Genomic DNA, 24664 nt, shown 5'->3' with positions numbered 1-24664 from the left:
TTTCAGAAATATCCTATGACGTGACAAATTTATGTGATACACCCTATATACACTCCTGGAAATTGAAATAAGAACACCGTGAATTCATTGTCCCAGGAAGGGGAAACTTTATTGACACATTCCTGGGGTCAGATACATCACATGATCACACTGACAGAACCACAGGCACATAGGCACAGGCAACAGAGCATGCACAATGTCGGCACTAGTACAGTGTATATCCACCTTTCGCAGCAATGCAGGCTGCTATTCTCCCATGGAGACGATCGTAGAGATGCTGGATGTAGTCCTGTGGAACGGCTTGCCATGCCATTTCCACCTGGCGCCTCAGTTGGACCAGCGTTCGTGCTGGACGTGCAGACCGCGTGAGACGACGCTTCATCCAGTCCCAAACATGCTCAATGGGGGACAGATCCGGAGATCTTGCTGGCCAGGGTAGTTGACTTACACCTTCTAGAGAACGTTGGGTGGCACGGGATACATGCGGACGTGCATTGTCCTGTTGGAACAGCAAGTTCCCTTGCCGGTCTAGGAATGGTAGAACGATGGGTTCGATGACGGTTTGGATGTACCGTGCACTATTCAGTGTCCCCTCGACGATCACCAGTGGTGTTCGGCCAGTGTAGGAGATCGCTCCCCACACCATGATGCCGGGTGTAGGCCCTGTGTGCCTCGGTCGTATGCAGTCCTGATTGTGGCGCTCACCTGCACGGCGCCAAACACGCATACGACCATCATTGGCACCAAGGCAGAAGCGACTCTCATCGCTGAAGACGACACGTCTCCATTCGTCCCTCCATTCACGCCTGTCGCGACACCACTGGAGGCGGGCTGCACGATGTTGGGGCGTGAGCGGAAGACGGCCTAACGGTGTGCGGGACCGTAGCCCAGCTTCATGGAGACGGTTGCGAATGGTCCTCGCCGATACCCCAGGAGCAACAGTGTCCCTAATTTGCTGGGAAGTGGCGGTGCGGTCCCCTACGGCACTGCGTAGGATCCTACGGTCTTGGCGTGCATCCGTGCGTCGCTGCGGTCCGGTCCCAGGTCGACGGGCACGTGCACCTTCCGCCGACCACTGGCGACAACATCGATGTACTGTGGAGACCTCACGCCCCACGTGTTGAGCAATTCGGCGGTACGTCCACCCGGCCTCCCGCATGCCCACTATACGCCCTCGCTCAAAGTCCGTCAACTGCACATACGGTTCACGTCCACGCTGTCACGGCATGCTACCAGTGTTAAAGACTGCGATGGAGCTCCGTATGCCACGGCAAACTGGCTGACACTGACGGCGGCGGTGCACAAATGCTGCGCAGCTAGCGCCATTCGACGGCCAACACCGCGGTTCCTGGTGTGTCCGCTGTGCCGTGCGTGTGATCATTGCTTGTACAGCCCTCTCGCAGTGTCCGGAGCAAGTATGGTGGGTCTGACACACCGGTGTCAATGTGTTCTTTTTTCCATTTCCAGGAGTGTATTTGATGTCTCACATAAAACTTGTACCGCAGATATTATGGACTTGGAAAGTGCTATTGATATATCGTTTTCACGAATGGAAATCGGAAATTTGTGGTAAGTTCCTATGGGAGCAAACTGTGAAGTCATCGGTCCGTAGGCTTACACACTAGTTAATCTAACTGAAACTAACTTACGCTAAGGACAACACATACACCCATGCCCGAAGGGGGACTCGAACCTTCGAAGGAGGCCAAGGCGCCTCAGACCGCGCGGCTACCCTGCGCGGCTCACAGAATAGATTGGTAGTCGGGGGCGCTATCTGTCTGAGGTTCACCGAGGACATACTGTGATGGAAAGACCTTTCTGGTGTTCGAGGAGTGCTGTGGTGAATGCCGTCAACACGTGGCAAAACCAAGGTGAAACCATATCTAGAGGTTGGGCGGCCACTACTCATTACAGATGAAATGAGTCATGCGGCGAACTGTGGCGGAACTAACACCGGACATTAATTCTGGGCAGAGTACAAGAGTGTCTGACCACACAGTGCAGCGAACACACCTGACGATAGGGCTCCGCAGCCGACGATCGATGCATGTGCCAATGTTAACACCACGACATCAGTAACTACGACAGAAATGTGCACGTCATCATCGAGACTGGTCTCGGCACAATGGCAGAACGCTGCACGGTCTTCTTCATCATGCCGATTCGGGGGCGCGAATCCGTCGTCTTCCAGCGGTACAGCTCCTCGACACCTGTTCTGCGGAACGGAGACAAGCTGATGGCGGCTCCATTACGCTCCGGTAAACACTGATGTGAGCATTCACGGGTGTAGTGGAGCTCGTGCAAGGCACCATGACGGCCAAGGAGTATCGTACAATGGTTGTAGACCACTACAGTCCTTCATGGCGATCATGTTTCCCGACGGCAGTGACATTTTTCAACAGGATAATTCTCCATGTCACACGACCAGGCGTTTGGTGGAGTCATTCGGGGAACACGGTGGCGGGTTCCAGTTGATGTGCTGGCCCCCAACTCGTCAGATGTGAACCCGATCGAACACATCTGGGATGTGATTGAATGTGACGTGAGGACTCCTAGCCCCTCTCCCCAGATTTTACTGGAATTAAGTGAGTTGTGTGTGTGGATGTGGTGGCAACTTCTTCCAGAGACCTGCCAAGGACCCATTGTTCCCATGCCACGAGGCGTCGCCGTTTTTATGCGTCCCAAAGGTGGACATACCGGCATTCAGGTAGGTGAACATAATGTATATGGCGTCCCAAGAAAACGCCAATAAACTTTAGGGACAGATTCCTTACACAAAAACAATAAATGTCTAGTAAACAAGGGCTCTAAAGTGCTTACCTAGAGAATTATGAGAACTATGGGCACTTGTTCAGGAGTAGAGTCGGTTCATATTAACGACGAGGAGCAAGTGCTCATAGCTCGTAAAGTAGGCGTTTTAGACCGATGTTTACTAGACATTTCCTGCTTTGGTCAATACGTCCTGCGCCAAAAATATGGAAAGGAAAGACCTTGACGTGGAAAAAGGAGTCGGTAATACGTCCTTTTTATATATTTTATGGTACATGTTACAGGTTCCCCGTATCCTGATCTATTATTTTGCGTTGATCTCAAGACATTTGTTGCTGTTAGAACGCAGACCTCATCTGTTGCAGTGGACTTTATTTGAGCACATACCCTTCCCATCAATGTAATTCATAATGAAGGATATGTGAATAGCTGTTTGTACAGCATCATCATCATCATCATCATCATCATTTGAGACTGATTATGCCTTTCGGCGTTCAGTCTGGAGCATAGCCCCCTTATAAAATTCCACCATGATCCCCTATTCAGTGCTAACATTGGTTCCTCTTCTGTTGTTAAACCTATTACTTCAAAATCATTCTTAACCGAATCCAGGTACCTTCTCCTTGGTCTGCCCCGACTCCTCCTACCCTCTACTGCTGAACCCATGAGTCTCTTGGGTAACCTTGCTTCTCCCATGCTTGTAACATGACCCCACCATCTAAGCCTGTTCGCCATGACTGCTACATCTATAGAGTTCATTCCCAGTTTTTCTTTGATTTCCTCATTGTGGACACCCTCCTGCCATTGTTCCCATCTACTAGTACCTGCAATCATCCTAGCTACTTTCATATCCGTAACCTCAACCTTGTTGATAAGGTAACCTGAATCCACCCAGCTTTCGCTCCCATACAACAATGTTGGTCGAAAGATTGAACGGTGCACAGATAACTTAGTCTTGGTACTGACTTCCTTCTTGCAGAAGAGAATAGATCGTAGCTGAGCGCTCACTACATTAGCTTTGCTACACCTCGCTTCCAGTTCTTTCACTATTTTGCCGTCCTGTGAGAATATGCATCCTAAGTACTTGAAACCGTCCACCTGTTCTAACTTTGTTCCTCCTATTTGACACTCAATCCGTTTATATTTCTTTCCCACTGACATTACTTTCGTTTTGGAGATGCTAATCTTCATAACATAGTCCTTACATTCCTGATCTAACTCTGAAATATTACTTTCCAAACTTTCAATCGAATCTGCCATCACAACTAAGTCATCTGCATATGCAAGACTGCTTATTTTGTGTTCACATATCTTAATCTCACCCAGCCAGTCTATTGTTTTCAACATATGATCCATAAATAATATGAACAGCAGTGGAGACAGGTTGCAGCCTTGTCTTACCCCTGAAACTACTCTGAACCATGAACTCAGTTTACCGTCAACTCTAATTGCTGACTGACTATCCATGTAAAGACCTTTAATTGCTTGCAAAAGTTTGCCTCCTATTCCATAATCTCGTAGAACAGACAATAACTTCCTCCTAGGAACCCGGTCATATGCCTTTTCTAGATCTATAAAGCATATATACAATTCCCTGTTCCACTCATAACACTTCTCCATTATTTGCCGAAAGCTAAAGATCTGGTCCTGACAACCTCTAAGAGGCCTAAACCCACACTGATTTTCATCCAATTGGTCCTCAACTAATACTTTCAACAATACCTGAGAAGATTTTACCCACAACGCTGATTAAAGAGATACCTCTGTAGTTGTTACAATATTTTCTGTTTCCATGTTTAAAGATTGGTGTGATTACTGCTTTTGTCCAGTCTGATGGAACCTGTCCCGAATCCCACGCCATTTCAATTACCTGTGTAGCCATTTAAGACCTGACATTCCACTGTATTTGATGAGTTCCGACTTAATTTCATCCACCCCAGCTGCTTTATTGCACTGCAATCTATTGACCATTTTCTCCACTTCCTCAAATGTGATCCTATTTCCATCATCATTCCTATCCCATTCTACCTCGAAATCTGAAACGTTACTGATCGCATTTTCACCTACATTGAGCAACTCTTCAAAATATTCCCTCCATCTGCCCAAGGCATCCACGGATTCACCAGCAGTTTTCCTGACCTGTCCAAAATACTTATTATTTCCTTCTTACCTCCTTTTCGAAGACCACTAATTACACTACAGAATGGTTTTCCAGCGCGCTTGACCAATAGTCTCCAACCTGTTTCCAAAGTCTTCCCAAGATTTCTTCTTGGATGCTGCAATTATCTGTTTGGCTTTGTTTCTTTCTTCAACATAACTTTCTCTGTCTACCTGAGTTCTAGTATGTAGCCATTTTTGATACGCCTTCTTTTTCCTTTTACAGGTTGCCTTGACTGTGTCATTCCACCAAGCTGTTTGCTTCATCCTACTTTTACACACTACTGTTCCAAGACATTCTTTAGCCACTTCTAGTACTGTGCCACTGTACCTTGTCCATACCTTTTGCAATGACTGTAATTGACTACATTCAACTAACTGGTACCTTTCTGATATCGCTGTTATGTACTTGTGCCTGATTTCCTTGTCCTGAAGTTTCTCCACTCTTATCCTCCTACATATGGACCTGACCTCCTGCACTTTCGGCCTCACAATCCCAATTTCACTGCAGATTAAACAATGATCAGTGTCATCAAAGAACCCCCTGAATACACGTGTGTCCCTCACAGCCTTCCTGAATTCTTGATCTGTTATTATATAGTCAATGACAGATCTGGTTCCCCTGCCTTCCCAAGTATACCGGTGAATGTTCTTATGTTTAAAAAAGGAGTTTGTGATTACTAAGCCCATACTGGCACAGAAATCCAAGAGTTGCTTCCCGTTCCTGTTGGCCTCCATATCCTCTCCAAATTTTCCAAATTTACCCCTAACCTTTTCATACCCTTCTGTTCGATTTCCAATCCTGGCATTAAAATCACCCATGAGCAGAACACTGTCCTTGTCCTTTACTCTAACAACTACGTCACTGAGTGCCTCATAAAAACTATCCATCTTATCTTGATCTGTCCCTTCACAATGCGAATATACTGACACAATCCTAATTTTCTTGCTAGACACTGTCAAATCTATCCACATCAGTCGTTCGTTTACATACCATATTGCAACTACGCTGGGTTCCATTTCTTTCCTGAAGTAAAGCCCTACACCCCATTGTGCTGTTCCTGCTTTGGCTCCTGACAGGTAAACCTTGTATTCTCCCACTTCCTCTTCTTTCTCACCCCTTACCCGAATGTCATTAACAGTTGAAACGTCCAGCCCCATCTTACTTGCAGCCTCTACCAGCTCTACCTTCTTCCCAGAGTAGCCCCCATTGATATTAATAGCTCCCCATCTCATTACCATTTGTTTGCCAAGTCGTATCTTAGGAGTCCCTTGTTTGTCAGTTAGAGGTGGGACTCCGTCACCTCCAAAGGTCCGAGGCATTTTGCTCTGATTGTTGCCAGCATCATATTTAAAGAACTAGGGAAGCAGGTTGCTGGCCTTACTTGCCCCGAGTCCCATTGGGTTTTACCCCTAACGGTTGAGGGACTAATCGGTGGATTTGGTAGTCTTTGACGTATGAGCTCAAAGGTGACCACGACTCAGAATATGTCCGAGATGCCCAGCCTTATTCCAAAGTAACTGGTATCCTGACTGTCGGGACCACTTACTTGGCCACTCATACGTTGCACGTGGTTCACGAACTAGGACATGATTACAGGAACCCACACCACGAACCCACTGTTTGTACAGGTTTTACAAAAATAAAGAACAGTGTTACAAATTCAATTATGTCTGCAGTGAAATACAATACTGATAACTGAATGTATTTCGTTTAACGAGGAGCAGTCATAGGGTTTTACTTATCACCTCGAAAAAGTCAAGCTACAAGAGCGAAACTTGGTATTACGCGTTATCTAAAAACTCACCCTTCCATGTGCGACATTTTTCCCAAGGACGGAGGCGTTGGCTGTTGAAGTTTGCATTTAGATTGTTCAAGAAAATAAAAAATCGCTTCGTTATCATTTTGAATATACCTGCCACGCAACAGTTTCTTCATCCGAGGAAAGATGAAGAAAGTATTCTGTACCATTTCTTGGGAATACGGACAATGAGGAAAACTTTGCTAGCCGCCAGAATCAGCATGTGCGGAATGCGCCGGGGCGTTTTTGTGGATCACAAACACCCCACCGAGTGAGGTACAGTGGATAGCATACTGGACTCTCATTCACGTCCGACAATCCTGAGTTAGGTTTTCCGTGATTTCCTTAAATAGTTTCCGGCAAATGCCGGGATGGTTCCTTTGAAAGGGCACGGCTGAGTTCCTTTCCCATCCTTCCCTAATCGAATGGGACCGGTGACGTCACCGTTCTGTCCCCTTCCCCTGTCCGACCAACCAACCAACAAACACCCCCTTAGAGAGCTTCCCGCGACTTTTGGTGTTAACAGCTTCACGTACCCTCGTCAGGAGATTTAGATAGTACGCGCCTATCACTGTTTGGTATTTACAAGCAAAATCTGTTAGCATCACTCCACGACAGTCCCGAAAGACGCATAACAGCACCTTGCCGATGATGGTCGGGCATTCACTGCAATGGTGACTCGACTCGACATGTTTATACTGTTTGCTTTGTTCGTTGTCCTCAGGATGACAGCAATACAAGCAGGATTCATCCACGGTGATTAGGTGGTTAGACAAGTCAACTGCACTGTCCTGACACAACTGCTACATTTCCGGTGCTGTCTCGGGTCTTATGGCTCTTTGGATAAGTGTCTGCATTTCCCTATTTTACTAGGGCGCGCTCATAAGTAATGGCTCCCAATCTTTTATTCTGTTGTCAATACCTGCCGAGGTATTACGTCTTATGCATATTTATCGGCCCGGTCGACTTTCTCGCTTCACTGACACAAGTTGCAACCCTCTCCCGCAAGAGGACTCCGGATTATAGTGTGTTATATAGCGGTGTGTAATGTAACTGCGTCACTGCATCAGAGACAACGTGCTGTAAGCGAGCTTCTGAGAGCGGGAAACGTGCCTCCAATGGAAATCCGTAGAAGAATGAAAACTGTGTACGGTGATGATTGTGTCGACACCAGTAGCGTGCGACGTTGGTTGTTTTTGTTCGTAATGAAGGGAACGATGGTGCTGACCTCAACGTGTGTGATACTGCTCAGACGACAGGCTTACGACAACCGACGAGACTCATCGGAATCGGGTTGATGAATACATCAGAGAAAATCGTCGGATAACACAGACACGGCTCTCAGGTAACTGAGAGTGTGCACTGGCCATCTCTGCAGAACTGCGGTACAGGTAAGTGGCTGCCCCGAATACCCGATATAAAAAGTGGGAGATTCAAAACATGTGCCAACAAATTGTTTTTCGTTTTGAGAGTGAGGATTATGGGCACCTTTACAACATTGTGATGAAAGCTGGGTTCCTCATTTTCACACCAAAAACAAAAGAGCAGCAATGGAGTTCCCTCACAAAGGATCACCGACGCCAAAAAAAAGAAACAAAAACAAAATCATGGCGCCATCAGCAGGCAGTCATGCTCCAAAGATGTTCAAGGTGTGCCGGATTTGACATTCGTACCTACAGCATAAACTCTGCAAGGAACTACGAGACCCCCAGAATACTAAAAGCACAAAGTTCGAAGAGTTCGTCCATACACGGAGAACACTCTCCTTTAGCATGACAAAGCTAGATCCCACACGAGCGGTGTGACAACTACAACAATGCAATGCTTTGGGTTCACTGTCATCGGTCGCCCTGCATACGGTCCTGATTTGGCCGCATCCTATTTTCATCTGCTTTCAAAACTTAAAAGAAGACCTTCGAGGACTTCACTTTGATAGTGATGAAGCAGCGCAAGCAGAGGTGAGGTTCTGGCTCCGTCAACTGTGTGAAACATTCTGCAGTGACGGTATTAATAAACTGGTCCCTCGTTGGGAGTAATGTGTTCCTTGCCAGGATGACTCTGCTGAGAAATAAATATGCAGACCTGAAGAATAAAGACTTAGAACGTTAATAACATTTGTTTTGTAAGATGGCAAGAACTATGCCCCTTACATGAAGTCATTAAAGATCACCAAACTCTCGTTGAGCGAACAGTAGGGCTGAACAAAATGACTGACAAGGCACAATGCATCTTGTAGAGGGTATGGTATGGACGTATTGGAATAATTAATGTCAGGTGATGGTTTTAAAATAATTCACATGACATGAAAACTTTGAGGAAACGAGTCGATTTACTGGATGCTAGTTTACCCCAGGAAAGGATTTAGAGTTGACCATGGCCGGCTGGGGGAGCGGCTAAGGGAAGCAACAATAGGCAGCTTAGGGCGGCTCAAGCTCTGAGAAAGTGGTAACAGTGCGTGGCCTCCAGCCGCCTTAAGATGAGTGACAGTGAGTGGGTGGTTGACCGCGACTCCATGCTGGTGTATCGAGAAACAGACGGAGAACTTGTATGCCTGTTGATAAATGTCCGGCGTCCCATTTTCTGTGAAACATGCGACAAAGCCGCGCAAAGCTATGGTGGAGCGGTCAACAGAGGTCAAAATATGCGTGTTCGTGACTACAGCAACTTCACGCTGAATTCACGGTCCACAGAGCCTGAAGTAAATCAGGTGAAGAGCGACAGCATGAAATACGCCGGCCTCCGATGGGAACGTAGGACCATGGAATTTGAAGTACTCTCCTGGGAATCAGAATTCCGGAAAACTTGGTGTTTTGTGCAGACGCTAACCTTGATGGATGGCTTGGGAGGAGCTAAATAGCAGAAGTTGAGAGGAAGGGAAATTTTGGGGGAATTTGTTCTTCCCAGAGCAGGCATTGGTCGGCGCTGGGAAGCGATGCATAATTAACGCGACTTGTGTTGCAATTGGCGTAAGCGATTTTGCTGGAGGGGAAACCAAGGCGAAGAGCGGACTGGCAGAAGTGTCAGTAGAGGTCTTCCGTTCCCAGCTTGCCTAGAGTGCGGACTTGGCGTTCTTTACTCAGCTTGCCTGAGGAAGAGTGAGCATCTTTGCAGTTTAGGACTTAACAAATGGAACGATTGAGCTTGGAGATAGAAAGTTTTGGTTCAGCTATGTACTGAGCAAGATAGCTAGGAGTGAATAGACGAGCGCAGCCTTGCAGCACCACGAGGTCGGCCGACGTCCACACACCGACGCCGCTCCGCCACGCTGTATTCAGTGATATTGCGCCTCCACCAGCCACTGATTAATTTCTCGGATGACGTTGGCAAAGTTTCCACGAGGGTTCATGGGACGTGTACTGTAGAATTCTTCTTGCGCTTCGCATTGCGCCTGGGTCAGTCGATAGGAATTGCTTGTGAGTTATCGAGCTTTACTCCACGCAAATGCAATTTATTACCACTGCCTGGTAGGAGAGTCATGTAATGTGATGATTGAAGGTCGTGAGTTAAAATTAATTTGTGATAATCGACTGCATCTGTTTTCAATCAAGTAGTTGAAATCCCAAGTCACTTTCTTAATTAATTTTATGTTCAACATTTGCATCTGGGGTTCAATAGCTGCATATAACATCTACGTGCACCTCTTTTTAATTAAAAGTGATCAATTCTGAATCAATTAATGTCAACACTGCCACCGCAGTTCAATCAGGAGTCACAGGGCCTTATTACTTTCTTTGCGTTATCCGATATTGCGGAAGTTTTGCACTCTCTGTTGATCTGTTAGTCAATTAACTGGGGTGAACACACGCCAAAACCAGATAAGTGACGGGTGGGGTGTTACAGTTTTACAAACAACCGTGTTGAAGGAACATCTGCAACTGAGTATTATACCAGATGTTCAAAATACTGCTACAGTTGTGAAGTTCTTTTATTATCACACGACCAGTTTCGGGCTCTTATATGCCCATCTTCAGCCACCATACGCTGTGCTCGTAGATAGCATACCGCGCCTCGTACACGTCCACTGCGGCGCTCGGGTGTCACAGAACCAAGTTACGACATCTGAAGATGGGCTTATAAGAACCCGAAACCGGTCGTGTGATAATAAAATACTTTACAACTGTAGCGGTATTTTCAACAACTGGTAACGCTTGTTTTATTGAACAAGCTTAAAGGGTTTTCGCATGAAATATTAGGAGTCATTGCTTTTCAGCATGTCCTCGTAGCAGACAGCGACCTATTTAATGAACAAAATGTCGGGAAAGATACTGAAAACTGATCCATAACTATTTTACACTTTTCCCACACTCGCTTAGACTATGATGTACCAGTCTTCGAGCAACAGTGTGTCTTGCGATTTTCGGTTTTCCACGTAGACATTATTTGTCCCTCCGGCATCGTCATCCATATTTGTTTGACCACAGTCGAAACATCAGCGCCAACTTAACAATTCCAGAATGAAATTTTCACTCTGCAGCGAAGTGTGCACTGACATGAAACTCCCTGGCAGATTGAAACGGTGTAGATGTTTCCAGAATGAAATTTTCACTTCGCAGCGCAGTGTGCGCTGATGTGAAACTCCGTGGCAGATTAAAACTTGGTGCTGGACCGATGCTAGAAATTCGGGACCTATGCCTTTCGCGGGCAAGTGTTCTACCAACTGAACTACCTAAGCACGACTCACGAACCGTACTGACAGCTTCACTTCCTCCAGTACCTCGTACCCCACCTTCTAATCTTCACTTGTCCCGAGTTCGAGTCTCGGTCCGGCACTTAGTTTTATTGTACCAGAAAGGCTCAACTTAACACTTGTCTGATACGATGATAACCACGTCAGCACGAATTGTTAGAGTGGCGTTCCTCCTTTTCAAATGCAGAAAGTGCATTAACTATTGTAGAATGCTGCACTGTGTCAATAGGTTGCACAACTTCGCTTTGGCTCGTCTACCGACGTGATGCGGTTCCGCGGCAAGGGGTTTCACTGTGTACCACGAATGCAGACTTCTACCTGACTGCAAACACACAAACGTATTAATCCTACAGCTTTATTTACCGAGGTGATAAGTACAATTTTATGAGTACTCCTAGCGCCATTCAGTTTTACAAACAGAAATAAAAATGATAATTTGTGCACAATTTCCAAACGGGTTAAACTATTGGACAAGCATACTAAAAGTTGTTGCTCTTAGTGACGTACAGCACACAGTAGGATTCGGGGCTATTCTGACAACTCTTATTATGTCTACCATCGAAGAATATTGTGCAGAGGAATGTTGTGTGCAACAACATCACATAATGCTTTCGAATACTTCACGGCTTATGGAGGACCGATATCAGTCCCAAAAGCGTACTGGATGAAAATTGCCTTACTTGGCGTACATACCGAGTGATCAAAAAGTCAGTATAAATTTGAAAACTGAATAAATCACGGAATAATGTAGATAGAGAGGTACAAATTGACTCACATCCTTTCAATGGCATGGGGTTTTATTAGAACCAAAAAAATAGAAAAGTTCAAAAAATTGCAACAGATGGCGCTTCATCTGATCAGAATAGCAATAATTAGCATAACAAAGTAAGACAAAGCAAAGATGATGTTCTTTACAGGAAATGCTCAATATGTCCACCATCATTCCTGAACAATAGCTGTAGTCGAGGAATAATATTGTGAACAGCACTGTAAAGCATGTCCAGCGTTATGGTGAGGCATTGGCGTCGGATGTTGTCTTTCAGCTTCGCTACAGATGTCGGTCGATCACGATACACTTGCGACTTCAGGCAATCCCAGAGCCAATAATCGCACGGACTAGGTCTGGGGACCTGGGAGGCCAAGCATGACGAAAGTGGTGGCTGAGCACACGATCATCATCAAACAACGAGCGAAAGAGATCTTTCACGATTCTAGCAATATGGGGTGGAGAGCCATCCTGCATAAACATCGTACGTTCCAGCACGTGTTTATGAGCCAGGCTGGGGATGATGCGATTCTGTAGCATATCGGCGTACCTCTCACCCGTCACGGTAGCAGTTTTGCTGTCCAGTGCCATCTGTAGGACATTTTGTGAACTTTTTTTTTTGTTTTTTGTTCTAATAAAACCCCATGTCATTCCAAGCATGTGTGTCAATTTTTACCTCTCTATCTACGTTATTCCGTGGTTTATTAAGTTTTCAAATTTATACTGACTTTTTGATCACCCGGTACTTGGTTGTATCTATTAAAATATTCGACGAGGGCAGAACGTACAGTGAAATAATAACTAGCAATGCTGTGGTATATTTCGGAACTTGACAGTCATTCAGGAGTGATCCATTATGAGAAAAAAGTGGCTGTTCCTTACCACAGGTTGAATTCCGTTGGCCAGCAGCTCGTTGATGAGGTTGTTGTAGTAATCAATGCCTGCCTGGTTGATGACGCTGAGGTCGCCCTTGGGTAGCACGCGTGGCCACGAGATGGAGAACCGGTACGCGGTAGCCTGGGGCATGAGATATAAAAAAAAGAAAAAGAGAAATTTTAACAAACAAATAAAGTACCTCGTCTGCCTCTTTCGACGTGTTTTGCCCCAGGAGCCGGAGAGACGTCATACACTTTCTGAATACTCTGCCGTGATATAGAACAGCTAGAAAATAGTTTATTTATTTCTTCTATTTTTTATTTAAGTTAACGAGAGTAGCGCCTTCACACCCCTTTTACATCGTACCGGGGACTTACTCACACAGCAGTCATTACATTAGAGTTACTAAGAAAAGTAAAATTATTTTAATATCATAAATGGTAATAAGCTGGTAGTAATAGTACTAAAAATGTATATATAATATATAATATATATATATATATATATATATATATATATATATATATATATATATATATATATATCTAACGATAAGAGGAAAACAGTATTAAGAGCAGACAGCTAATGGTACTGCTGCTGCTAATAGTAATAGTAATAGTAACAATAGTAGAGGTAGTAGCAGGTACACAATACACTTATGGTTGTCAAAACTGATATTTCTCTGATAGGGAGAATTCAAAGGGGTAGAAATTTAGTCGGAGCACTCAAGGGCTCTGGGAAATGGTAAATATTTTTTTGGGAAAGAAAGGTACTCCGTGCTATGGGGTAAGAGGAGCGTACAGGGCAAAGCCAGACATTATTGCTGATTCAATACGTATGTTATTAATCGTCTGTTGAAGCAGATGTCATATAGTTTTCTAATATAGTGAGGGAGATAGTTCAAGTGTCGGGTTCCTGTTATTGAGAGGGAATTGTTGTAAAAGCCGGCTGAATGAAGGAGTCAGGTGGAAGGGATATTGCTTTGATGTGAACAGTTGTTCCTGTTGTTTGATTCAGGCAACAGAATCAAGGTTGAGAAAGGATTTGAGGTTTTTTTTTACGTTGGCAAAATGCCAGACCAGACGCAGCCAGGATAGCTGTGTATGATGTGCCGAACGGCGCTTGCCGCATAACTCTCGCCTTTGGGCTCGAAGCGTCCAGAGGCTTAGGTTGAAAGGCCCTCTGGTTCGATCTGCTTCACGCTGGGTGAGCAGGCAACGTGCTCTTGCGTAGGCCAGGGGAAGTGGAGCTCTGGGGGCGGCAGCGAGGAGGAATGTTTGTGAGCGAGTGCTCTGCGGCGGCTCACCTCGAGCTCCTGTTACAGAATGAGATCAAAAAGTCGACCCTTACACACCTGCCACACACAGGCGCTCAGCGTCATTTCTAAGCGCCCTCAGTTTTCCTGAGAAAGACATCGCAGGATACTACAGCTGTAATCAACAGCTGAAGTACCAGCGTTTCAATTTACACTGACGTGCAGAACTGAAGGAGGAAAGTAACTTTTTCATGACGTGGTACTGCAAAGTAACTTAGCTGTAAGAAACTTGGACCATACACAGGAACAACTGCTACAGTGTAGTACTGGAGGAAACTGAAAGAAACACACAAAGAGACGAAGAGAAATGATGGTTTCATTTATAGAAAACAGTTTCACTGAAGTCACCGTCTCTCATGATAGGTTCTTGGACATTACGAAATGTTATACAGTGTTCTTAATAGCGTGTGCGACCACCACTGACTGCACTGCGTACTCTGCAACGTGGCCCCATGTTCACTACAAGGCTGGTGACGAGTTCTTCTGAACAGCGCGGTTAACTGCCGGACGGTTGTTGGAACATGTGGAACGTGTTGCAATGCGTCTTCCACAGCGAATCGCACATGTCCTCGAAGGGATTTAACTCGGGGGAATGGGTAGGCCAGTACATTCGTCATGTCATTCTCAATGGAGAGAAGTCTTCCGAAGTAAGAGTGATTTCAGGTGTGCCGCAGGGGAGTGTCGTAGGACCGTTGCTATTAGCATTATATATAAATGACCTTGTGGATAACATCAGAAGTTCACTGAGGCTTTTTGCGGATGATGCTGTGGTATATCGAGAGATTATAACAATGGAAAATTGTACTGAAATGCAGGATGATCTGCAGCGAATTGACGCATGGTAAGCAGGGAATGGCAATTGAATCTCAATGTAGACAAGTGTAATGAGCTACGAATACATAGAAAGATCCCTTATCATTTAGCTACAATATAGCAGGTCAGCAACTGGATGCAGTTAATTCCATAAATTATCTGGGAGTAGGCATTAAGAGTGATTTAAAATTGATCGTCGGTAAAGCAGATGCCAGACTGAGATTCATTGGAAGAATCCTAAGGAAATGCAATCCTAAAACAAAGGAAGTAGGTTACAGTACACTTGTTAGCCCACTGTTTGAATACTGCTTACCAGTGTGGGATCCGTGCCAGATAGGGTTGATAGAGGAGATACAGAAGATCCAACGGAGAGCAGCGCGCTTCATTACAGGATCATTTAGTAATCGCGAAAGCGTTATGGAGATGACAAATAAACTCCAGTGGATGACTCTGCAAGAGAGATGCTCAGTAGCTCGGTACGGGCTTTTGTTTCGAGAACATACCCTCACTGAGGAGTCAAGTAGTAAATTGCTCCCTCCTACGTATATCTCGCGAAGAGACCATGTGGATAAAATCAGAGAGATTAGAGCTCACACGGAGGCATACCGACAATCTTTCTTTCCACGAACAATACGAGACTGGAGTAGAAGAGAGAACCGATTGAGGTACTCAAATTACCCTCCGCCACACACCGTCGGGTGGCTTGCGGAGTGTGGATGTAGATGTAGACATCCTCTCATTCCAAGAGATTCTCCATCTACAGTTTTCGACGCGGCTGAACATTGTCATCTATAAAAATGAAGTGAGGGCCGAATGCATCTCTGATTGGACGCACATGGGTGAGGGATACAGGGTCACAATACCGTGTTCAAGGCTATGGAGGTCAATACTCCCTCGCAGCATTATACCTTCCCACACCTTAACACCTGGGCCACGTTCCTGAGTGCGTTACGAGTTCCCACCTGACGCTTTGTGAGGGCACAGCCAGCATTGTCTAGCACGACCAGTTTGGTGGTCCAGATGGGATCATGTGAGGATGCATAATGTCGCAAGGGCGTACTGACCCCGAAGTATTTGAACACGGTACCATTCACCTGTCTGCGTTATTATGACACTGTATTCCTTTCCCATTTGCGTGTTTGGAGAGATGTATTCGTCACCGACTTCGTTTATAGGGACAAAAATGCGCGACCGAATCGAGTGGCACAGGTGGAGGATATTCGACGAATGGACTGTACTGTTTGTTTCCCCAACTTGTATCCCACCGACCACGTGTGGGGTGTGCTGGGGAGACGTACTGAAGCACGCTACTTGCACGAATGGACATCCAGCGGTCGTCTACGAAGCTTGTGGAGGAATGCTACTCCCTATCATAACAAGTGTTTACCAACCTTGAGGCGGACGTGGGACCTCGTTGCATAGCTTGCTTCGCCACCCCTGGCAGTCACATACTCAATTAAGAATCGTATCCCACCTTCTCTAATGTCCAGGGGACCATCACTAATCACTGCGACTTCAGTGTAATTACAGTCTTAGAATGAATGTGTCATTTCAGTTCGTCTCATTGTGTATTTCTTCCAGTTACCTTCTGTACTGTACTATACTAGTACGTTCTATGTATGGTCCAAGTTTTATCGAGCTACACTCCTGGATATGGAAAAAAGAACACATTGACACCGGTGTGTCAGACCCACCATACTTGCTCCAGACACTGAGAGAGGGCTGTACAAGCAATGATCACACGCACGGCACAGCGGACACACCAGGAACCGCGGTGTTGACCGTCGAATGGCGCTAGCTGCGCAGCATTTGTGCACCGCCGCCGTCAGTGTCAGCCAGTTTGCCGTGGCATACGGAGCTCCATCGCAGTCTTTAACACTGGTAGCATGCCGCGACAGCGTGGACGTGAACCGTATGTGCAGTTGACGGACTTTGAGCGAGGGCGTATAGTGGGCATGCGGGAGGCCGGGTGGACGTACCGCCGAATTGCTCAACACGTGGGGCGTGAGGTCTCCACAGTACATCGATGTTGTCGCCAGTGGTCGGCGGAAGGTGCACGTGCCCGTCGACCTGGGACCGGACCGCAGCGACGCACGGATGCACGCCAAGACCGTAGGATCCTACGCAGTGCCGTAGGGGACCGCACCGCCACTTCCCAGCAAATTAGGGACACTGTTGCTCCTGGGGTATCGGCGAGGACCATTCGCAACCGTCTCCATGAAGCTGGGCTACGGTCCCGCACACCGTTAGGCCGTCTTCCGCTCACGCCCCAACATCGTGCAGCCCGCCTCCAGTGGTGTCGCGACAGGCGTGAATGGAGGGACGAATGGAGACGTGTCGTCTTCAGCGATGAGAGTCGCTTCTGCCTTTGTGCCAATGATGGTCGTATGCGTGTTTGGCGCCGTGCAGGTGAGCGCCACAATCAGGACTGCATACGACCGAGGCACACAGGGCCAACACCCGGCATCATGGTGTGGGGAGCGATCTCCTACACTGGCCGTACACCACTGGTGATCGTCGAGGGGACGATCCGTCATCGAACCCATCGTTCTACCATTCCTAGACCGGCAAGGGAACTTGCTGTTCCAACAGGACAATGCACGTCCACATGTATCCCGTGGCACCCAACGTGCTCTAGAAGGTGTAAGTCAACTACCCTGGCCAGCAAGATCTCCGGATCTGTCCCCCATTGAGCATGTTTGGGACTGGATGAAGCGTCGTCTCACGCGGTCTGCACGTCCAGCACGAACGCTGGTCCAACTGAGGCGCCAGGTGGAAATGGCATGGCAAGCCGTTCCACAGGACTACATCCAGCATCTCTACGATCGTCTCCATGGGAGAATAGTAGCCTGCATTGCTGCGAAAGGTGGATATACACTGTACTAGTGCCGACATTGTGCATGCTCTGTTGCCTGTGTCTATGTGCCTGTGGTTCTGTCAGTGTGATCATGTGATGTATCTGACCCCAGGAATGTGTCAATAAAGTTTCCCCTTCCTGGGACAGTGAATTCACGGTGTTCTTATTTCAATTTCCAGGAGTGTATTTTGCTTGCCTTAGTAGGTTTTACACGCTTTCTAGGTTGAAAGGGGAGGATCTGTTAAGTTTTTGTAGGGCATGCAGATATGCTGGTGCCTTCTTGCACATTGTAGCTGTGTGCTCAGCCCAATTTAGATTTTCATCTGCTATTGTTCATAGAGTTTTGCTGAGTGAGAGGAATTTATATTTATCCGATTTAAGTTTAAAGATAGTAGGGATTCCAGATACTTCGAGCTCATGAGCCTAGAATGAGCAAGCAGGTCCGCTAGCGTTTTGAATCGATTGAGTCTTAACCCTATATTCTATACTAATATTCATTATACACACAGGTCAGTACTGACATTGTCTGTAGCTGGCTTCAAATTGATCTGCGCAGAAATTGGGCATTGTTGGCAAGACGTCAGGTACGAGTGAAATCATTACAGTAATAGTAGAGAAAAGTTTCTGCTCCTAAGTTTCCCAAGTGAAATATCTGAGTCGACACGGTCAAAGGATGTTCTAAATCTAAAATAACCTGACTGTCGGTTCTGATCTATCCATGGTTATTTTCAGACCGGCTGTTGTTTTTATTTGAGCAGATGCTGTGCTGCTGTAGTTTTGGAAATTGGTATTCGTCTGATAGTTTATCTGTACTGAAATAGTGGTTTTCGGGTCTTGGGCCATACATTCTCCGGTCATGGATAGCGCCGGAAGAACACAAATGGGGAGTTAGAGGTTGCTGTAGTAGCGTCCATCTCGTGTATTGGCTTGGCAGTTCCATGTTTCCACGACTCAAGGAAGACGGTTACGATCAAGGAGATGTTGAAGGTATCTCTTAATGCAGGCAGAGTTAGTCAATAATAAACTTTATCATTTGGACTGTGATGCCAGTGTATGCAGCAGATGCTGTTTTGATGTTCATAAAGACTTTTTTGGAGCTATTGGCAGTATCGTGCGTGAGACGCAGTTTTTTAAGCTACCACCATTTATCCCCACCGTATCTGAAATCGTTCCATTATCTCTCGATGCAAAGGGCCTTATTTTTACTGAAGTACGAAACATTATTGAGCTCATGGATTCACTGCAATATCACTGAACCTGGACTGAAATATGAACAGTGTGACGTACGTGTTCTTTTGTCATAGTGACCGAATTACAAAGTGAGATAGAAAAGCCACTGGATTGCAAAAGCTTTTAAGTTTATGTTACGCTGACGTCTGGCGACATTGGTTTTCGGCCGTGATGGAACTTAATAAGCGGGTACCAGATACGAATGGCCGAGGGCGAAGAGATATGGAACGCAAGGCGGAGTGCAAGTTGCTCGATGATTTGGAAGGAGTGGTAAAACGTAGGACGGAGATCTATGTAACGTTTGTATAGGCGAGTACTGGTCGGCTCAGGGTCTGTTAGGTAGCCGGGGAGTCTACACGTCTTATTCGGCTCGTTAGTAGATTTAGTAGATCTGCTCAATTGTGGGCTTTCTTTTGGACGGTTGGTAGGTGGGAGTTCGAGGGTAGCTTTCGATTGGGCTTTGATGCAAGTTATTGTATTGTTTTAGTTGGGTGAACAGGACGTCTGCGGGTGGTGAGGTATAAGTATCGAGGACTGAAAACTCGGGTGAAATGTCCTGCGTTTCTACAGGCTGGATGGAAGGTACCACTGGTTGCACGAAGAGGTGAACCTACGGGATTTCCGTTGGAGTGACTGTTGGGACGCATCACCTAGTAGAGGTTTGAAGGCTGCTCGTACATTTCCTCTAACCGCAGCGGACTGGCAGCGGCTAAATTATCGCTCTTCAGCCATTGGAGTTCGTCTTTATAGTAGGCTTTCAGGTTTTGCCAGGACGGCGTTGTCATCTCGGAAAAACGGGTTTTCTGCCTTTAATCTGTGTCGTACTTGCATGATATTTCGATCGTGTAACTCGCAATCTTCATCAGGTGCTGTCCCAGTAAGGACCTGCTGAAGATTATCGTGTAACTACGACGCGGATTACCGGCAGAAAACCCGATGCCCAATTTATGATTAAATGATTGATGAGATTAACATTTCCTCATCGTGAGGACAGTGGAACATAGGCCCCTGGAAACTGTGGGTGTGGACTGGGATGTGGTAAGTATTGGCGAGGATGTTTTATGGAAAAATGTAACTGGATGTCTATTTGGGAAGGAACTGGTAAGTGAGATGCAGGTGTTAGGAGAGGAATGGGATGTCAGCTTGACAAAGGAAGCGTGGGTTGGAGCCTTCTATGGAATAGGATGGATAGGGTAGGCTATGGTTGGAAGAAGGCTGGATTTCGGTGATGAGAGAAAGGTCTAGAAGGCTATTTAAATACCGATGGAAAAGAATGTGAAGTGTTTAGTAATGGTGTGTATGGTCAGGGTGGGGGGTGGGGACGGGGGGGGGGGGGGGGTGGGGGTGAGTGAGCCGTGATGATAGAGGAGCGGTAGCGGACGAGGATTCTCAAGGGTGGGGACCACTGTATCATTTAGGGACTCAAGTTTAAGTGAGACGAGTTATTTTGTGCTGAGTACGACTTTGTGTGGCTAGGAGAGGTGAGCTACACAGTCGTGTGGCAAATATCATAGGAAAGCTGGACAGGAGCAGAAATGATTAGCGAGCAAGTTAACACAGTAAACAGAAGATATACTTAACTTGCATTTCTCCAAGCGTACAAAAAAAATGGTTCAAATGGCTCTGAGCACTATAGGACTCAACTGCTGTGGTTATCAGTCCCCTAGAACTTAGAACTACTTAAACCTAACTAACCTAAGGACATCACACACATCCATGCCCGAGGCAGGATTCGAACCTGCGACCGTAGCAGTCGCACGGTTCGGGACTGCGAGCCAAGCGTACAGAGACTCATTATAAATAATGCAGCAAGAAACAGAGTCCAGCTCTCTGCAACAAGGATGAAATGCTCTGAACTGAAGGACGAACGATGGTGTCGGAACCATGACTGGGTGGCAACTGCATTGCTTCATGTATCAAAGAAACTCCAAGCGTGACTGAACTGTCTGGCTGCCGCTGGCCACAATATATCGCGGCGGCAGAGAGCGCTCGTAGTCCAGAGCCACTGTAGGCATGACTCAGAACGAGAGCGCCAGTGGGACCGCCGGATCCCGTATGACTGCTGTCGGCGTCTGATGGAAACTTACAATTCCGTTGTCAGCTTTGACGCCCGTGGGGTAGTACTCATGCGTTGTACTGCATTTTGCAGGTGTTTGAGGAGTTGTGGGAACTTCGTTAGCTGTACTGGATACGAGAGGGAGAAGGCAGATAAAGTATAGTTCCTGATTTCGGAGGGAATGATGGGACGCACAGGGTCACAATACTGTGTTCAAGGCTATGGAGGTCAATACTCCCTCGCAGCATTATACCTTCCCACACCTTAACACCTGGGCCACCAAAACGGTCATGTCAGACTACGTTCCTGAATGCGTTACGAGTTCCCACCTGATGCTTTGTGAGGCTACAGCCAGCATTGTCTAGCATGACCAGTTTGGTGGTCCGGATGGAATCACGTGCGGATGCATAATGTCGCAAGGGCGTACTGACCCCCAAGTATTTGAACATGGTATTATTCACCTGTCTGCGTTATTTGGGAGAAGACTTAGCAGACGACACATTCCAAAAGTAGCATACACCATCTGATCAAAAGTCTCCAGACACATGTTAGCACACACTGATAGGAAGTGTGTCCACCCTTCGCCTAAATGACGGCTTCAGCTCTATTGGGGACACATTCAGTGAGCCGTCTTTAAGTCTGTGGAGGAAGGGAGGCCCTTTCTTCCTCAAGAGCCGAAACTGGAGAAGGCAGTGAAGTTCAATACTGGGGCCTGGAGCAAAATCTATGTTATTCCTCATCTCATAGTTGTTCAGGTAGGGACTCTGGGCAGGCCAGATGTCCTTATGCCTTTCGAACTTTCTTAAGCACAATAAAGGAACCGAAAGAAACTCGCACATCTGTAACATTACCTCCTCTGTTCCCACTTTTCGCACTAGACGTGATGGCAGGTAACGTTCTCCAGCTATTCACCAAGCCCAAATCCTTCCATCAGATTGCCACAGGGTGTAGCGAGATTCATCACTCAAAATTGCTCGTTTCCAGTTATCCACTTCCGTCCTCTTTACACCACCTCTAGAGTCACTTAACATTAAGTACAGGCATGTGTCGCTCATGAGATGCTGGACGATGGCAGCCCATTCTTTTTGTGTGTCCGGTCTTGGCTTACCTGTGATTATTCCGTCGCGTTTCCACCTGGCAGTCACATAACCAACAATCCACTTAGGTAGCCTTAGAAGGGTTGAAATATTCGTAATGGATTTGTCGCTCAGGTGATACTGCATGACCAGTCCACGCTCAAGTCACTGAGCTGTCCTGATCGACCCACCTTACCGTTACTGCTTCTCTACTGAGAACACAGTGCTCCCCACCTCCTTTTAGACTGGCAGGTCCGCTTCTCTACATCTTTAGTGTTCACATACACGTTAAATAAGGGGTGTCGAGATGCATTTGATCAGATAGCGTATTAGTTTGGCAGATCTGCAGGCGATTAGTAAAGAGAAAGCCATTTCAGGTAACTAGACGAACTCATCTCAATCCCACACTGTAATCTAACGAGCTAGGATGGCAATGTCGGAAGTGTGCGCTGGCGCGCAGTACTCACGTTGATGGCCTTCAGCATCTGCACGTCCTCCTCATACTTGTGGTAGCTGTCGCAGGCGACGTCGCCGGTGGCGCCGTCCGTCGTGTAAATAGGCTGTTCGTGCAACATGTGGTCCCAGATGCTCTCTCCCTTTCCTTCACAGGCAAACAAACATTTAAGCTTGCTCAACGTCATTTCAATAAAAACGTATTTTTCAAGATCTATATCAAAGTGTTTGTTTATTTTTACCAAACTGATGCATCTACATCTACATGATTACTCTGCAATTCACATTTAAGTGCTTGGCAGAGGGTTCATCGAACCACAATCATACTATCTCCCTACCATTCCACTCCCGAACAGCGCGCGAGAAAAACGAACACCTAATCCTTTCTGTTCGAGCTCTGATTTCTCTTGTTTTATTTTGATGATCATTCCTACCTATGTAGGTTGGCCTCAACAAAATATTTTCGCATTCGGAAGAGAAAGTTGGTGACAAATTTCGTAAATAGATCTCGCCGCGACGAAACACGTCTTTGCTTTAATGACTTCCATCCCATCTCGCGTATCATACCTGCCACACCCTCTCCCCTATTACGTGATAATACAAAACGAGCTGCCCTTTTTTGCACCCTTTCGATGTCCTCCGTCGATCCCACCTGGTAAGGATCCCACACCGCGCAGCAATATTCTAACAGAGGACGAACGAGTGTAGTGTAAGCTGTCTCTTTAGTGGACTTGTTGCATCTTCTAAGTGTCCTGCCGATGAAAAGCAACCTTTGGCTCGCCTTCCCCACAATATTATCTATGTGGTCTTTCCAACTGAAGTTGTTGGTAATTTTTACACCCAGGTACTTAGTTGAATTGACAACCTTGAGGATTGTACTATTTATCGAGTAATCGAATTCCAACGGATTTCTTTTGGAACTCATGTGGATCGCCTCACACTTTTCGTTATTTAGCGTCAACTGCCACCTGCCACACCATACAGCAATCTTTTGTAAATCGCTTTGCGACTGATACTGGTCTTCGGATGGCCTTACTAGACTGCAAATTACAGAATCATCTGCGAACAACCTAAGAGAACTGCTCAGATTGTCACCCAGGTCATTTATATAGATCAGGAACAGCAGAGGTCCCAGGACGCTTCCCTGGGGAACACCTGATATCACTTCAGTTTTACTCGATGATTTGCCGTCTATTACTACGAACTGCGACCTTCCTGACAGGAAATCACGAATCCAGTCGCACAACTGAGACGATACCCCATAGGCCCGCAGCTTGATTAGAAGTCGCTTGTGAGGAACGGTGTCAAAAGATTTCCGGAAATGTAGAAATACTGAATCAACTTGAGATCCCCTGTCGATAGCGGCCATTACTTCGTGCGAATAAAGAGCTAGCTGCGTTGCACACAAGAATGATGTTTTCTGAAACCATGCTGATTACGTATCAATAGATCGTTCCCTTCGAGGTGATTCATAATGTTTGAATACAGTATATGGTCCAAAACCCTACTGCAAACCGACGTCAATGATATAGGTCTGTAGTTCGATGGATTACTCCTGCTACCCTTCTTAAACACTGGTGCGACCTGCGCAATTTTCCAATCTGTAGGTACAGATCTATCGGCGAGCGAGCGGTTGTATATGATTGCTAAGTAGGGAGCTATTGTATCAGCGTAATCTGAAAGGAACCTAATCGGTATACAATCTGGACCTGAAGACTGCCCGTATCAAGCGATTTGAGTTGCTTCGCAACTCGTAAGTTATCTACTTCTAAGAAACTCATGCTAGCAGCTGTTCGTGTTTCAAATT

General features: G+C 46.3%; 1 protein-coding gene across 1 annotated transcript in view; it reads right to left on the bottom strand.

Moving 5' to 3' along the window:
- The window catches only part of LOC124622650 (myrosinase 1-like), a 94827-nt gene that overhangs the window by 50382 nt on the left and 19781 nt on the right, over positions 1–24664 (bottom strand). Inside the window, exons 2-3 of the mRNA XM_047148428.1 lie at positions 22872–23005; positions 13064–13198 (exon numbers count right to left, since the gene is read on the bottom strand). Of these exons, the coding sequence (XP_047004384.1) occupies positions 13064–13198; positions 22872–22979 (243 nt within the window). The 5' untranslated portion in view covers positions 22980–23005. The remainder of the gene's footprint in view (positions 1–13063; positions 13199–22871; positions 23006–24664) is intronic.

Source organism: Schistocerca americana, chromosome 7, assembly GCF_021461395.2.
Source record: "Schistocerca americana isolate TAMUIC-IGC-003095 chromosome 7, iqSchAmer2.1, whole genome shotgun sequence".
Classification (NCBI taxonomy): Eukaryota; Metazoa; Arthropoda; class Insecta; order Orthoptera; family Acrididae; genus Schistocerca; species Schistocerca americana.
Note: the sequence above shows the minus strand (reverse complement) of the source record. Positions and strands in the feature narration are given on the sequence as shown.